The sequence below is a fragment of the Caloenas nicobarica genome, chromosome Z (genome assembly GCF_036013445.1).
Source record: "Caloenas nicobarica isolate bCalNic1 chromosome Z, bCalNic1.hap1, whole genome shotgun sequence".
NCBI classification, from domain to species: Eukaryota; Metazoa; Chordata; class Aves; order Columbiformes; family Columbidae; genus Caloenas; species Caloenas nicobarica.
In genome coordinates this window covers 83,261,042-83,277,618 of record NC_088284.1, presented here as the reverse complement: position 1 = coordinate 83,277,618, position 16,577 = coordinate 83,261,042, and the positions used below count along the sequence as shown (strand labels likewise).

The 16,577-nt window shown below is 34.9% G+C and overlaps 1 protein-coding gene across 8 annotated transcripts in view; it reads left to right on the top strand.

Annotated features, from left to right (window-relative positions):
* ARB2A (ARB2 cotranscriptional regulator A) overlaps positions 1–16,577 on the top strand; it is a 265,885-nt gene that overhangs the window by 59,200 nt on the left and 190,108 nt on the right. For all 8 annotated transcript variants that reach the window (XR_010607838.1, XM_065656369.1, XM_065656370.1 and 5 more), the window contains one exon: positions 3,211–3,402. Coding sequence is in view for 7 of the 8 variants with exons in the window: in XM_065656369.1 (XP_065512441.1) it covers positions 3,211–3,402 (192 nt within the window). In the remaining variant the exon portion in view is untranslated. The remainder of the gene's footprint in view (positions 1–3,210; positions 3,403–16,577) is intronic.

Below are 16,577 nucleotides of genomic sequence, written 5' to 3'. Positions count from 1 at the left end.
GTGTCAGCATCTCTGACAAAACAGAAACCTGAACATTTCTTCCTACACAGTGAGGCTGAGATTCCTATTGCATTATTGTTACTGTAAAGTATTGTAGTTCTCTTAGTGTTCAACATATAGTACTGGACTTGAAAATATAAATGAAGAGACTCATATTCAGGGAGAAGCCATTCAATTATTTCTTTTTAACTTCTCATTTTTTGCTCCTTTGAAGGTTATATTATGAATATAAAGAAGGCTGCAGGTTTTTTTTATCCAGATGAAGTCTTTGTATTTCTCAATTTTTAATAGCATGATCAGTGATTGATATTTGCTGTTCTTTAGCTGTTGACAACAAATGGAGGGTGGTTCTGAATTAAATACATCTTTAAGCTTCTGGGAAGGCTTGAGATGGAAGTGTAAATAATTCCTGGCATGTTTTACTGACATTGGCACTGAAACGTCTTACTTTGCAGAATCTTATAACTTATCAGCGCTTTGCTCTTTCACTTCAATAGGTAAAACTTCATTCAGTAGTTGCCTGGATCTACTAGACAGCCAAGAACTATTTTTCTTTGAGAAATGATGGTCTGCTATCTCCACTGCTTCTTCCTTTTGACTGTTTTGTTACCTAAATCCAGTCAATACTTGTTTTGTACAAATTCACCGATCTTACGTTTGTTAAGTTAGTTGTGGTAATGACCAAATGCTAGTTAGCTGCTTGTAGTATTTGTCAGCGGTTTTCATTTTTTACAGTTTTGAGTGAAAAATTGTAAATCAGGATATTCAATATTGTGAAGACTGTAACGTGAGTGAGTTAGTGAGGTTTTTGTAGAGTCATGTAACAGACTACTTTCTGCCTTGCGAAGCAAATGAGCGGTTTTCTCTGTCCACCAGCTGCTCACAATTCTTGCAATCTTTGTGAGTCTTCTCAGTTTCAATTCTGTTTATTTGCCATGTTCTTTCCTCCAGTCACAGGTTACACCTGTTTCACTTTTGTGTATGTTCTAGGCTCATAATTTTTATTTTAATGGGAATAAGAAACATATTCATGGATTGTTTTTCCTTTTAAAAATTTAACGTTCATTTTTAAACTTAAGAACTTCCAATGCACAAAATAAAAGACCCTTGAAGCCTAGTCATGTTGTGTGCATATTGGGCTGGTAGTGGCTAAAAACTGAAAATTGAGTCAATGTCGATGTGGTAGCCTGAATTCAGTTGAGTTTTGAAGTATAATTTAATCTTGCCCTCTATATTGACATCAGCTGTGCAAAGTACTAACTAGAATGCTGCTGAATTAATCTGTCTACTGGTACTACTGTATTAGGTGATGGATCATGTGAGAGAGAACTCGTATGGAAAAAGCTGTTCGCTGTTAGAATAAGAACATCATCATATTTGTGGATTGCATAACTCAGAAAATTCACCATAACTGCATGCATTCATAAACATTAAAGTATAGTTGTGCTTTGAAAAAATAAATCTGAGAAAAGGAAAATTAAACTTTAAACAGTACTTTTAAACAGTAAAATACCAGCAGAATTTAGAGTAGTTTGACACTCCTAACTACAGATTATTTGAAAATTATTACTGCATGTGAGTAACAATGTTGAATCAAGTTGCTAGATGAAACTAATTGAAGTCCAGCATTTTACTGGATTTATTTTATTCATGTTTAAATAAAGGATCAGAAATAACTGTTCATGAGTAGGTCCAGAAGAGAAAGTGCCTAATAAATAGAAATTATTTTATGCGGAATCAGTGTATCTGGCACTAAATGATATTCTACATTGATTTGTCGATAATGTAAGGTTGTGCACAGAGTGACCTTTATGTGCATTCTTCAGTGGAAGCTTGATCTAATGAATTACTACTGTTTGAAGACAAATTAGCATGAAGAAAAGTTTCCAAATGTGATTAATAGGAGGAAGAGAATGAAGCATTATTTTTTATGATCTTGGTAGATATTTTTTAACTTTTTTAGGTTAATGTATTTGCAGAAGTGTGAAATCGTTATATCCGCTAGTACATATGGTTACTAAGTGCTAGTATTTCCTAAATACTAAACAAAAATTTAGTTTATAAATACTGAAACATACATACTAAGTTGTATCTTTGTGTGAAATATGAATTTACATTTTTTTTTAAGTTGCAGTGTTGTAAGAATTCAATTTATGTGCAAAAGCCAATTACATCTTGCCAAACACTGAGATTTAGTGTTTCTGACCTTTTACCTGAGACATGTTAAATTTTAAGGTATCAAAATTTTAAGGTATCTGCTACTTCAGAAGCGGCAACGTGATCTGACTGTAGCGCCAGTACAGTACCTGTTGTACATAAATATTCTAAACTCCTTTCAATAGAATGTATTTTTTTATCGTATTTTCTATTTTCACCTGTCATGTTTGTCCTTTTCTGTGTATTCACATGGTACAAAGGAAAGAATGCACAGTCAGGATGGTTTTTTCTGCCCTCATGGTGTTTATACCAGCGTAGTTCTTCTGCTTTGAGCTAGGCTTGCTAAACCAAGCATAGACCTGTTTTACAGAACTTAATTTTTATTGGACCAAGAGTGCTCCTTTGCTCTCTATAGAGTAAGAACAAAACTTGGCATTATATTATGGCTTACTGAATATTAAAGCTGGTTGTTGGTTTGCACTTGCAGCAAAGTAGCAAAGCATCGACCCAGGTGCAGGACTCTTAATGAAGCCATTATTTAGGCCCAAATTGGATTTCTACATTTTATTAGGCTTATCCTATTAAATTTATAATTGACAAAATTACGATACTGGTTCCTACGTGGCTTGTTGGGTGTTTGTGTTGTGGTGGCTGATATGGAACCCTCCAGGATTTTTTTCGTATTACATAAGGCTTCAGGCATATCAGAGGTGACAAATTACTTGATTTGTAATTTTTTTTTTTCGCCCACAGATTGTGATTTATGGATTTTCTTTTTTTGCCAGTAAGTTTCTGTAAACTGAAGTTTCAGAGCTTTAGCTACTTTTTACCTCTTTCTTTTGATTTAAATCTCCATTGGATTGCTGTTCTGAACTGTGGTACATTTTTATGTTGTGAAACTACATTGCACAGTTATTAGGTTTTCACTTTATTTTTATTTTGTACTGGATACACTTTAGTCCTTATAATATACATACATGTAGTTGTAAACTACAGATGTTCTTTTAAAAATGTTATCGATGCATCGAAGTGTGTATTTGTCTGTAATTGCAGGTTGATGCGACTGAGAGTGAACCAAAGAGCTTTATCTTTATGAGTGAAGATGCGTTAACAAATCCTGACAAGCTGTTGGTATTAATTCATGGTAATGGAGTTGTAAGAGCAGGTCAGTGGGCCAGGAGACTGATAATTAACGAAGATCTGGACAGTGGCACGCAGATACCATATATAAAGAGAGCTATTGAGGTAAGTGAAAGTGCACGTATGTACAGTTGTGTGTGTATGTGTGTACCTGTTCATGAAGAGTTTTAATTTGTTAAACAGTCTTCAACAATTCCCTATATGATAATTTTATTTTTGATGGGAATACTTGCTTGTTTTGAATTTTTTTTGGTAACTTTTTTCTACTAAAATCAAGTTTCTTACAGTAAAAAAAAAATTATTTTATTTCATGTTGTGGCAGCACTGCCATGTAGTTTAATATGGCAGCTAATATGACAAGAGCCCTTAGCAGGCGATGAGATGCAATAAAAGGCACTGCAAAAATTTGTTATGATTTGAAGTGTTTTCTTTTACATTTCATTAAATTTGTACGCATTCTCACTCAACGTCTGTTGTAATCTCATGATAACATGAGCTTTCATGATAACAGCAGGCTTTATTGCTAGGCTTGTACTGAATTTATTAGAGGTACAGTCTTTTTCAGTTTTGCACTGAATACTGATTCATTCTGATTCACCTATCAATATTTGACAGTAAAAAACGTTTACATTTTATGGACACAATTTTGTTACATTTACATCCATGTGAGAGACAATTTACAATTTGTGTAATGTTTTTAACACTGTAACTTTGTAGGTGCATTTAACCTCTTGCATCCTGCTACCTAAATGAAACTTCCTTTAGTAAACATTAGAAAAGACTATTAAGACTGCCTATTTCTATTATTTTACCAAGTTAAGCTAATGTTCTACTCTAAATACCAGTGTTGTCACTGTGATTTGTAACACATTTTGCTAAATGAAGTTGAATTTTTTCCAGTTGACTTTAAAGTATTCCGTATAGAAAATGGTTCTCCTCAAACATGTTTTATTTTGTTTTAATGAAGCAAAGAAAGAAAACATTAAAACATTAGGCCATTAAGTTATTTTTGATTTGTATAATCCACCAACAAAGCACCAGACTACGCTTCTTGTGAAAAAGAAACCTAATCTTGGGAAAGTGATGCTCGTTGCCTTCTAACATAAAGTTTTTATTCATTCTAAATCAAAATCACAGGCAGAACAAAAAATACTTTATGATTATTGAGTGTAATACAAGCGTATGGTACATCCCGTGTAGGATGTTAATTTCTAGACTTCCAGTGCTTACATGCCTAAATTTTCGTTCTTTCCTAGAAATGCTGCTCCCTCGGATAACATGAGCAGTTGAAATTGGGAGACTGTCCCTAAATCAACAGATAATCTTTAAAAAAGTATTTCTAGTAGAAGAGAGTTACAGGGGTTTTTTTCCTGGTTTGTTATTTATTTTATGCAATGATTGTGCCAGTGTGACAGAGATGAGTCCTCTGTTCCCTCATATGGTTATTATCCTTAAAAATGGATTATATGTTCCTGGTTTTTGGATGCTTCTTTAAAGGAAGGCAAGAAAAAACCCAAAGAGTTTGAGAAAATATCTTTAAAAAAATGTGATAATTTGATTGTACTGGGGCGTCAGACTCTGTCTTTTGACTTACTTCTGTCTTAGCATGGTTTTCGAATTTATAATACTATTTAGCTGGATAATTCCAGCTACTGCAAAACCCACTCCCCCTTTTTGTGCACTTCAAAATTCTGATAAATGAACTACATGTTTAGATCACATACTATTTGCAATGATTTTTTTCATGCCAAATGAAGATTAGATCATATTCAATTTATTATATTCCATTTTTTTGTATCCTGTAATCACTGTAGTGGGAATTGGATGTATATCTGCTCAGATAAGGCAATATTTTATGGAAGTCGAACCCCACTGAAGGTATTTGGAATCATTATGGTACAACTGAAAAGAGAATGCCCAGAGTTACGTGCTGGTATCATGTCTACTTCATGTACGAATCATATAAATTACTCTTCCAAATGCAGAAAATTATGGTAGAGTGAGTGTAAGGACTCCAATTTTAGTTATAATAATAAAAATTGCATCCTTTTCTGGGTTTTCTGGTGTTCAGTCCTCTAACTGATTTAGGCACTTCTGTCCCTTATGAAATGAAAATAACTGGCTTAGACGATAAATGACCCGAATGACAATTGTGATAACTCCTCATCCAACCTTGCCGGTTTGAAGTAAGGAATTATTTTCCTTGATCTTCAGTGTTTCTTCCTAGAAGAGGACTCGTCCTTGAATGAAACCTGCAGGCCTTATCAAAGCACAAGATTACAGTGCTGATTACAGGAGAACATGGATTTTTTTTTTTCCAGTAAACTGTGTGAATTTGAAGTGGATAATAGTATCTAGGATTTGAAAATTCCACTGATCTGTTGTGAGTGTGAAACACATGCAGGTAGCTTGAAATGTTTGCTGGAGATTAGGTTTTCATTAAAAAAAAATAAAATGGCAAACATAGCGCTTAAATGTTTTTTGTGCAGAAATATCACCTCTGCTTTCCTCAAAATAAAACAAAACAGACAAACAAAAAAAAAGTCCTCTAGGTAGGTCAGAACTGTATCTTTTTCTCTACTGATTTTCTCTGTGGAGAGTGATGAGACCAGCACAAGCAAGTTTCAGTTCATGTCGTGGAAAAACTAAGAACAGGGATGCGATAAAATAGCTTCTCTCTTAGAGCATGTATGGAATGAGGGAGCAATGTAAAGACTTAAAACTGATCATGCCTCTGGTAGCTTGAGGCTGACACACATCAGAAAGAAAAGAGCCAAGGAGAAATATCCTGGTGGGAATTCAAGTAGCTAGAAATGTATTTTTTTCTTTTCATCTGGGCGGTTCCTGTACGTAATGCTTCTCCTTCCACCTTTTATATCAAAATCTGTTGTGTAGATTCAGTCTTTTGTGTAATAGGTGTTGGGAGCAGTTTACAAGGTTTTATATGAAGAGGTAAGATTAGTGTGATAATTCAGAAATTGAAACTCAATAGTGTGAAAGAGATTTTGAAATATGAAAGAAGAAGAGAACTAACAAGCAACTAGATAGAGAACAGATTGTAGGAGAAGGAGGAGGGAGAAAAGTGTGTACAATGTGAGAGACAGATATGTGTAAATACGTTAAAATACGGTAGAAGACCTACTTTAGAAAAACGTATGAAAAAGGCAAATGTGATAATATAAAGCACTTAGACTGTAACAAAAGCTTAATTGAAATAAAACAAATACATATTATAAAGATATTTAAGACAAAAAATATGTCCATTTCATATAAATATGGTACAAAATAAATACTGTGTAGGTTTGTTGTTTTGTTAAAATAGAACTTTTCTGCTGAAACTTTCTGCAGTGGGAAACACTGATTTTTGACAGAAGCAGTCAGCTGACGTGTGAGAGACTGAAGTTCATGTCCATTCTCTGGGAATGAGAGACTGTTCCACTTATAATGATATTACCACACTGGAGCTATTCAGCTTTTTACAAATAAATAAATATAAATCATATAAATAAATAAGTAAAATTAGAAAAGGAATTGTAATCTGTCTCTTCTACAATTCACACAAATGTCTCATTCACTGGCTGCAGAGTCACGCTCCTCTCAGATCAGTTATTATTTAGTCATGCATAGAATCACAGAACCATAGAATTGTGTAGATTGGAAAAGACCTTTAAGACCATCAAGTCCAACCATTAACCGAGCACTGCCAAGTCCACCTCTAACCCACGTCCCTAAGAACCTCAAATATGCGTCTTTTAAACCCCTCCAGGGATGGTGGCTCATATAGAATCATAGAATAGTTTGGGTGGGAAGGGAACTTCAATGGCCACCTGGTCCAAACCCTGATGACTGAGATAAATTTTTATTTAGTCACACATACAATGACTAAAGCAGCACTAGGAGGAGATAGTGAGAGACAGAGGTAAATTCTTTAATTCAGTTGTGAGGGCATTTGCGTGGCATGTCAAGAATTAAAGATTTACATTCCTGGTTACAAATGTGGAGATCTTTCTTTAAAGGCTGCTAGAACTTGATTTTCAGTTTCAGTTTTCTCTTGTGTTTATCCTGCTCTTGTTACTGCACTTTCTTAACAATTTTTGCTCTTAAGAAACTTTTTGGTCAGAATATTGGATTTATTCACTCATATTAATATTAACTTGTTTAAAATTATCAGGCTGGTAATATTTACTGAGGATTGCTGAGGGTGGTTTCTTTTTTCAGCATGCAGTAAGATGTCATTAGTTTTGTAACTCAGTTGAATGGAACAACAAAATCACCCAGCATAATAGTAGTGAATTTACCCGCTATAACTTTTATGTGATTTAGTAATCTTGTTAGTTAGTAATTGGTATTATAACACATTTCGGTCTTTCCATTTTGTAAAAATGGTCCTGTTTCAAAAGTGGATATTTACACGTTGTCAAGAAATTATGCTTTGTTGAAACTGCACTTACTCTTTTATGTCTTGCTTTTAATCATAGAATATCTTGTTAGACAACATCCCCTTAATTCTACTGGTCACATTTTAGGAACCTGAGATTTAAAATTTTGTCTTATAGTTTATACATGCTTAGCATAATTTCAATAGGATGGGGAAGTGACACTTTCTGGAAAAAAAAGCAGAGCTGACATTTCACTGCAATTACAGTTCTTCCACAGAATACTCATATTTGTGTACTTTCTATGTCTCCTAAGTATACCATTGCAGAAAGAAGTTTAAATACTTCATTTTTTTATTAATTGTCAGTTACAGTGCCAGACTAATCATATTTGGACACACTAATATTTCACTGGAAGTAAAATGTCACTAAAATTGACTATGATGTGCTATATTGTTTTCTTTCAAATACTAATTTTCTGATTCTGGTGTATGTATTTGCTTTTATTCTTTCTGTTAGGACACAGAAATAGCATTGCTTGTAAAGTATTACTTAGTAGAGAAAACTTGTATTTACAACTCCTACTTTAGTGGGGTTAGTATTCAGAAAAGTTACATAGCTGGTTGGATGATCTTTTGAGATCTTTCTAAAAGCATAAACACAGATCAGAATGTTTTACTAAATAATTTGTCATGTATATTTGACATAAAATACACTATACTTTTGAAAGAAAACTTACAAAGCAATATATTTAATTCCTTCTGAAACATTTTATAAGGAATTGATAATCTCTAAAGTACTGATTTCAAAGACTGATCACCAAGCAGATAGAAGGAAAAGTTGCGTATTTGGTTGAAAACAATAGTAATCAGTCACAAAATACATAATAATAGGTAATACGCTGTATAGGAGTTAAAAATTATTGAGTCAGAAATTCAGTAAAAGGTTTAAAGCTTAGGGTAATATTGAAGTGACAGGGTCTAGGAGCCCACACAGCCCCACACCAGCTGAGGAAAACAAGGAGATGACAGCTCCACTGTGCAGAGGGGCTGCTAACGACAGCTTATTCCTTCATGATTTCAACTCTTGACAGAAGACAGGTCTGCTTGTTGCATCATGGCAGATGTATCATTACCTTCTGGCCCTGTCATGACTGAACTGGAAAAAAAAAAAAAAGAAAAAAAAAACAAAAAAAACCCCCACACCACTTGAAGCTCTGAAAATCCAATTACCCTTTGGAATTTGGTGCATCCTTTCCAAGATGTGTATTTCCATTCTTGTATTAATTGTGTGTGTTACATTCTTAGAGTTTTCTGTGCTGCGTTAATTTGATAATGTAAAGATACGTATAGATTACTTTGTCTTCCTTCATTCTGCTGGCTGGTTTGTTGTAGAACCCTGTAGTATGTTAGTTTACTCTTACTTTGTCACTGACCTAAGAAAATCACTGTTCAGTATATCTGGATAACTGTGACTTTAAAATATATTTTTTCCAAAAAATTAATTTGAGCATTCTTTTCACTGGCTAAGTATGGGGTTAAGAACATGCACTGAGTATCTAAAATAATTGCAATCATTTTAGAAATAAAGTTTAATATGAGTATAAGTGGCCTTTTTATCATATGCATATTAGGATTCTTCCTTTTTTTTTACCCCCCTCTCTCTTCAACTTGTTGGATACCTAACAGTGACTCTGGAGACTTAGAAAAGAGTAAAAAGGGGTGTGGATTTTTGAAAGTATGTCAAAAGCCTTGGGGTTTGGGTATGATCGGAATTTCAATAGAGGTTGAGATGAGTTTAAATGCATAGAAGGCGAACATAAAAATCTTGTTTAATTTCTGTCATGTTGTTCTTTTTTTAGTCACTCTGATGTCTTTTTCAAATCTGCTTTTCTCTGAAGCTTTGTGATACTATATCCAAGATCTGGGGTTTTTTTGGTTTTTTTTTCTTTTTTTCCTTTTTTTCCTTCCCTCTTTGTATTTCGTTTTAACTGCTGATCCCTTTTCTGTGGTGCTTCTGCCTTTAATATCAGCTGAAGCAGTCTGAATTGCTGAATCAAAGCCGTTTTGGGAGAGAGACAGTGTTTAAGATTGTGCAGGGTGAGATTCTCTGGGTAGAAGGTAACACTTCCTGCAGTTATAATCAATGCGCTTGACACTTTCAAAGGCAGGAGAAGCCACGACTTGCTCAGGGGTTAAACTTTTTAAATAACTTCCCTTAGGAAAAATGCCATCAATAAAATGGAATAATTAGTTGAAGATTCTTGAGTAGCCTAGGTTTGAAAAGATTAGAGATGGGTCAGGTTCGCACTCCTATTGTATTTTCGCTCCCTTTTGTTTTGTAAACTATGAACTTTTGTTTAAATGCATAGCATCTCACAGTATGAGAAAATCAGTCTGCTTCAAAAATAACATCATTTACTTAAGCCAATATATTAATTTCGTAGTGTGTTATTGTCTGTGTAGTCTAATAATAGTAAGAATGTAGATTAAATTGTACATAGAAATATACCTTTAGATTTGCTAGTTTTCTCTTTTCCTACACACACGCCTATTCTACATATAGTCATTTTAGCTAACAGAAAACATCTGTAAGTTTGAGCCTTACCAAATAAGCTTAGAACATATAATATACACTAACTAATTTTAAAAATCAGATCTAAACAGCATTAAATTAACTTCCAGTGCATAGGGTCACCAATTTCTATGGAGATGAACAGTTTTACTATTCAATTACACTCATCTCACTTAGCATTAATTATGTTTCACAATTTCAGTTTTATGCAAGTTTATTGTTTTTCTGACTTTTTTGTATCATGAATTTTGTTAAAGCAGCTATTTTGAGCTATAAAACATGCCTAAGAATGGTCCTTTCAATACACAGTATAGTATATGTGTACCGTACAAAATATTGATAAATATGCATGAATGGCTTTGGAATAAAAGATTCTTACCCTTCGTTAATTGCTAATTTGCACTTTTCATTTTTCTTAATGGAAAGTAAAATCTCTGACAGCACTGTGGACAGTAACCGAGCAAGACTTTAGCAAATAACGTAATTGACAATTTTCAGAAGTACAGCGTTGTATTTTCTGATGGGTTGTATGGAAATTAGATCTGTACCACCTGAGTGGATCAGTTTATTTGGTAGGGAATATTTTTCGTTTTTAACGGAAATGGCTAAATACATACTAGCATGGTTGTACTTGGAAATGCAGTTGTTATTTGTCACTTGGATTTACCACTTTGTAAGAGTCCTGTTTAGAAGAAAATAATCAAGTCGTAATCCAGTATTGGTTTGATTCAGAGAATTAGAGTTTATGGAAGTGTCTTAGCTTTGTGGTTATTTATATCTGAGAGCAGTACCTAGGACTAACTTTTTATTTTGTCTGATTTGCTGTAGAGCAGTTGTATCTCACGTTTTAACACGGGATGGTCCAGCAGAGTTGTGGTGGCTTGCCCAACGCTCCGGTGCCTCCACTGGATGATACAATTTGGGATTTTCTGGGCTTTTCGTGTGTGTGATAAGCTATGCCTGTCTTATAAGTGTGCCTATCTGATCACGGAATGAAGGTTTTAAAACAATTTAGTTAAGTTTTCTTGTAGCTTTTTCTGTCGGGCTGATCTTGTCAATGGTCGTGTTAATATAGATTTTTGAGAGTGGCGCCGTGCTAAGTAGTAGAGATATGCACACAAATTTCTTATTCGTCATGAAATGTAATTTTAACAGGGATAATCTTAACTTATTGTGATGGGTGCACTGACACTTATTAAAACTACTTTCATATAGGATGGAGTGAAATGTTAATTGTTCGTTAGTTGACATATTAATCTTAAGTAATTAGCTTCATTTTGCTTTGTGAAAAAGAAGTAGCCAACGCCTTTGTTCTATTAAGAGCATATTAATTCAGGAATGAGAAATATGCATGCATATTTTCTATATCTTTTAAAGAAGTTAACTCACTAACATCTAAAAATACTTAATGCCTATTTAAAAATATTAAAAATGTCTTTCATCTTATTTATTAGACGTACAGATGGTTAAACCTAACTAATCTTAATGCATTATAATGTGTAAATTGCATTCTTTATACTAAATATCATAGAAACAGTATTGCACGTGTGTCAGTATAGGTATGGTGTATGTATGTGTTTAATATTACACTAAATTGCCAATACCCTGTTGATTTTTCAAATGAATCATTACTTAAAAGACTTACCAATTCAATGGGGAGATGAACACTTCCTTATTCATACCATGAAATGCATATTTGAATAAAATTATCTTTTGCTTACTGTGCATTGAGCTGGAAAATATTAACTTTAATGCACAGGAATTCAAATAAAAATTTGATATGCTTCATCCTTAAATAGTTTAGTCCTGTTCTAATAATGCATATTGCTGCTTGAGGTAACAGGGAAATAGATACAGCAAAGACTTTGTCATGCAAATTTACTCAGGATCGTAATCTTTTGAAAATACACAGATCTTTTGAACGATATATGTCACTTTTGATCAAAAACTTTTAAAAGTTTAATAATTCTGCTCAAACAAACTAAAAGTATGGGTAATTGTCTTTATTTTCCCCTTAAATTAACAAATTATAACATCAAGAAATCTGAGAGTGAGGTACGTATTAGGTCATTTGCTGCTGCAGGCATTTTTTCTCCCTTCAGGATGTGCTTGTTTAGTTTCTCTCACTTTGCGCCTGTGGCAACTGTGTGGTGAAATTCAGACGTGTTCTTCCCCTCCAAGGAATCTCTAGGGTGACAGATAACTTATACAAAATTAATAAATGGTGTTGCTTTCTTTATTATCACCCATCCCAGGCAATTCACTTTGTGTTCCCTTTGGAGAAGAGTTGAGTTGCATAGGATAGGTTTATTAGAAAAAAATACATGCTTCTACATGGAATTCAGCAGTGAAAGTGCACGTGGTAGGGTGAAATATGTCATTAAGAAAGTGCAATTATTCCATTTTCAGTTATTTCTTTAGAGAGAAAAAAAAAAAAAACAAAACCGGAACAGTGAAGATGCCTTATACATTAACTATTTTTAAACTTAGAAATTATTTGGAATTTTTAAACATGTCAAAGCACAGGATATTTATATATTTTTTTTTTTTTCTTTTTAATTCTGGGTTATGAATTTAGTTTCCTTTCATCTCAGCAACATTTAAAGACCAAACCTGTTTTGAAGCTGTTCAGTTGAACAGTTATTTTTGGAGAAGTCCAGGTGTGCCATCTTGCTCATTCACCACCATTTGTTGTACCATATTGCGGTGCTAATCCTCACAGGAACTGGAGAGATTGGCACAGATTGCTTAACCCATTATTTTGTGAGCCTCCATCTCTCTTACGCCAAAGGCAGCGAGACTTCAGATTGCTTTGGAGGCTGGAATAGATAATGAAGCTTGGGTGTAAATAATTGCTGATGCATGAGGAAAACAATTTAATTTCTTTTTTTTTTTGATAATGATTAATTTTAATTGCTCTTTTAGCAGTGAAAGACAGAGTTGTACTTAATAGTGCTGTAGTCTTAGAGCATTGCTTGCTTCTGGTGAATAAAATTCTTAAAAATGTTATGCTATTAATATTATCATTTATTTACATGTTTGTTTCCTAAGAGTTACCCATTGCCATTTAACTTTTCCTTAAGAGCATATATACTTAGCTAATAAGTAAATACTGTTTTTACTCTAAAAATGATTTGAAAAATAAAGGCAGAAAATATTCACGGCGCTTCATTCCGCAGGTGGCTGGGTTTGTGCTGACTCTCAGTAACTGAGCCTGTGTTTTGAATCCCAACTCTTCCTCGAGCATTGGGAGTAACGTGATTGAGTCTTCTGGAATGAGCTCCTGAATGCTGATAAAGGAGAGTTTTCCATGAACCACAGGAGCCACTCATGTGGAATATGCACCTTCCACATCACGCATGGTTGAGATCAGATACAGGATTTTCAAGATGTGACAGCCCTGGTTCATGAAGGGTGATATTTACACTGAAGTTAGGACTGTCTAAGTGCTCATATTTAACTAATAGCAGCTGATGATAAAAATAAGTGATTCTGGGATTCTATTTTAATGATACAGTGTTTTTGTCAAAAAAATACTGAAAACAGGTATTACTAACAACTGATTAAAATACCATTTTTTAATTAATACCTCATGTTGAATCAAACATTTACTGGCTTTGGTTACATAAGGAATGTCAAAAGACTGTCATTAATTTGATCCTTTTTATTGATAGTTGCGTTCTTCATATTTTGTTCTTTGTATTCACTGTGTTTGATTCCCATTTGTCTTTTTGCTTTATTTTGAAACAGATCCTCTCTTAAAATGACAACATTCTGGACAGTTTAGTCATTGAGAAGTAAATTCCCTGAGCTGTTTCTGTCTTCCATTCCCTCCAGCCAGTTTCCATACCTTCCTTTTGTATTCTAATGTCCATGGCCAAATGATTGCCTACAGTCCTCCTTGCCTTTCCTCTTGAATTTGTATTGAATAGCTTTATTCTGCAATGTATTTTTTGGTGCACAGGGGACACACTGATTATGCAGCAATAAAGTCTCCATATTTTTTGTTCACGTGTGCAGACCTGAACTTAACAAGCACAAACCTTCATCTGCATAGCAAGCACTTGCTTTATTAAGTATTTAGCAGCTAAATTTAAGAAGCTGCTAAAATTTAAGAAGTGTCTATTGAGAATGTGTAAATTTTCAAAAGTGTATACGTTAGCCAATTTTGAGTAGAAACTTCTGGGAATGAGAGGAGTAAATCCCAGCCAAATTGTAAGCCCCCCATTGAAGAGACAGGTGACTAGAGCATTTCATAGTGAGGTTTGCTAGATTTTCGGAAAGTCAGCAAATTGATGTATTTGTATTTGACTTTCTCTTGGTTATAGATGAACTGTTTATTGTGAAATTTTCAACATATTCAGCCTGAGACAAAACCAGCTATAAAATATAGCTAAAATTTTGGTAAAGTTCTACATAAGCAGGAAGAAACTAATTGGGATTTTGTTGGCCTTGAGGAGTGGCAAATTAATTGATTTCCAGCCACCCCTCACTGCAGTATGAGTGTTCCTTAATCATCAAATTGGAGACGAGCAGTAAGAAATTCTTCTGCCTTTAACCATAAAAGTTCTGTACTGTAGTACTGTTCATTCTTGACCTAGTGAATTAGACTGAAATCTTTGTTCTTACTGTTCAATTTTTTTTGTAAGAAGGTTATATAAATTTCTGAGTAACACAATAGAGCTACTTTGTGAGCAAGAAAAGCTTTGCAACATCTGTTGACCAGGTTCTGGATTCAATTAATCTGTTCTTGAAAGTTGTTTTATATTATCTTTCAATATTTTTTTTTCAAAGTGCATATATCTTGATATTTTGTAGGCTAAGAATTGCTGGAACACCCACTGGTCTGAGGATGGAGACTAAGCATTAAAACATTACATTGGAAGATGATGACTGAAGTAGCTGGATTATTGAGCATGAGTTAAGAGTTGCTTGTCTTTGAGCGGTGCAGTACCTCACACCATTTGGACACATAAAATTGTGCAATTTTGCTGCTGTTTGGATGCTCTTAGGTGGGATCATGTAAGACAAGGCATTCAGGTTCAATTCTGACTCACAATTCTTAAGACTCTTCCAGAATCTTATCCCGAAATAGTTCAGTGCTGACCCATCTAACTGCAGTTCCCAAAAGAGGACTTATCTTATTTGAGGAGCAATTAAGCCCAAAGCTGTTACATTAAATGATTATAGTGTGCTAACAGCAAGGCAGTACATGCCTCTGGACCTCTCAAGTATAATTATGGGATTTACAAACTCCACCAGCTATGATGTGCAATGTGCTGAATGGGTACTCATGGAGAAAGATGGAGCGGACATTCTAATAAAAATTACCAGGAAGGCAGATGGCCTTGTGTAATACGTTGTAGGTATCTTGTGACAAGAAGAGTAATGAAGAATCGAATTCTGATTGAAGTTGCTTCTCCAGAGGTTGTAGGAGTCAGATTACCCAAATGAAGGACAAGTTTTAAAAGCTGGAAACCAAAGCATGTATTTTTCACTCATGAGAGAGTGCGTGATGGGTATGGCTGCTAGCCCTGGTGTGTGAGGAGAAGATAGGAACCCACTTTCTTCTGCGATAGCAAAATAAAGCCCAAAGAAAGAGAGCAAGGTGGTGGAAAGTGAACAGCAGAGCCTAAGGAGAAGTCATGGCAGAGGGCCAGGAAATCTTTATTTTTAAAGGAGAATTCAATGCCACCTGTTCAGACACAGATGAAAAAATGACAGGAGAAAACTATTCTCTGCCTATTGGTGCAAAAAGAAACAGAGTTAAGAAGTGTGGTCCTTGGCTGACCAAGAATAATCAGCATTGAGGGCTGTGCTGCCTTCTCAGGTGTCTTTGGATGTTGCTGCCCAAGAGAGGAAAGTTTTGCCGGCATTGCTTGTTAGAAGGAACAACAGGACAGGTACCGGGGGTGGATTAGAAGGGAGGTGGTCAGTAGGTCAGAGAGAGGTTCTCCTGCCCCTCTACTGTGCCCTGGTGAGACCTCATCTGGAATATTGTGTCCAGTTCTGGGCCCCTCAGTTCCAGAAGAACAGGGAACTGCTGAAAAGAGTCCAGCGCAGGGCCACGAACATGCTGAAGGGAGTGGAGCATCTCCCATGTGAGGAAAGGCTGAGGAGCTGGGGCTCTGGAGCTGGAGAAGAGGAGACTGAGGGGTGACCTCATTAATGTTTATAAATATATAAAGGGTGAGTGTCAGGAGGATGGAGCCAGGCTCTTCTGGGTGACAACCAATGATACGACAAGGGGCAATGGATACAAACTGGAACACAGGAGGTTCCACTTAAATTTGAGAAGAAACTTCTTCCTGGTGAGGGTGACAGAGCCTG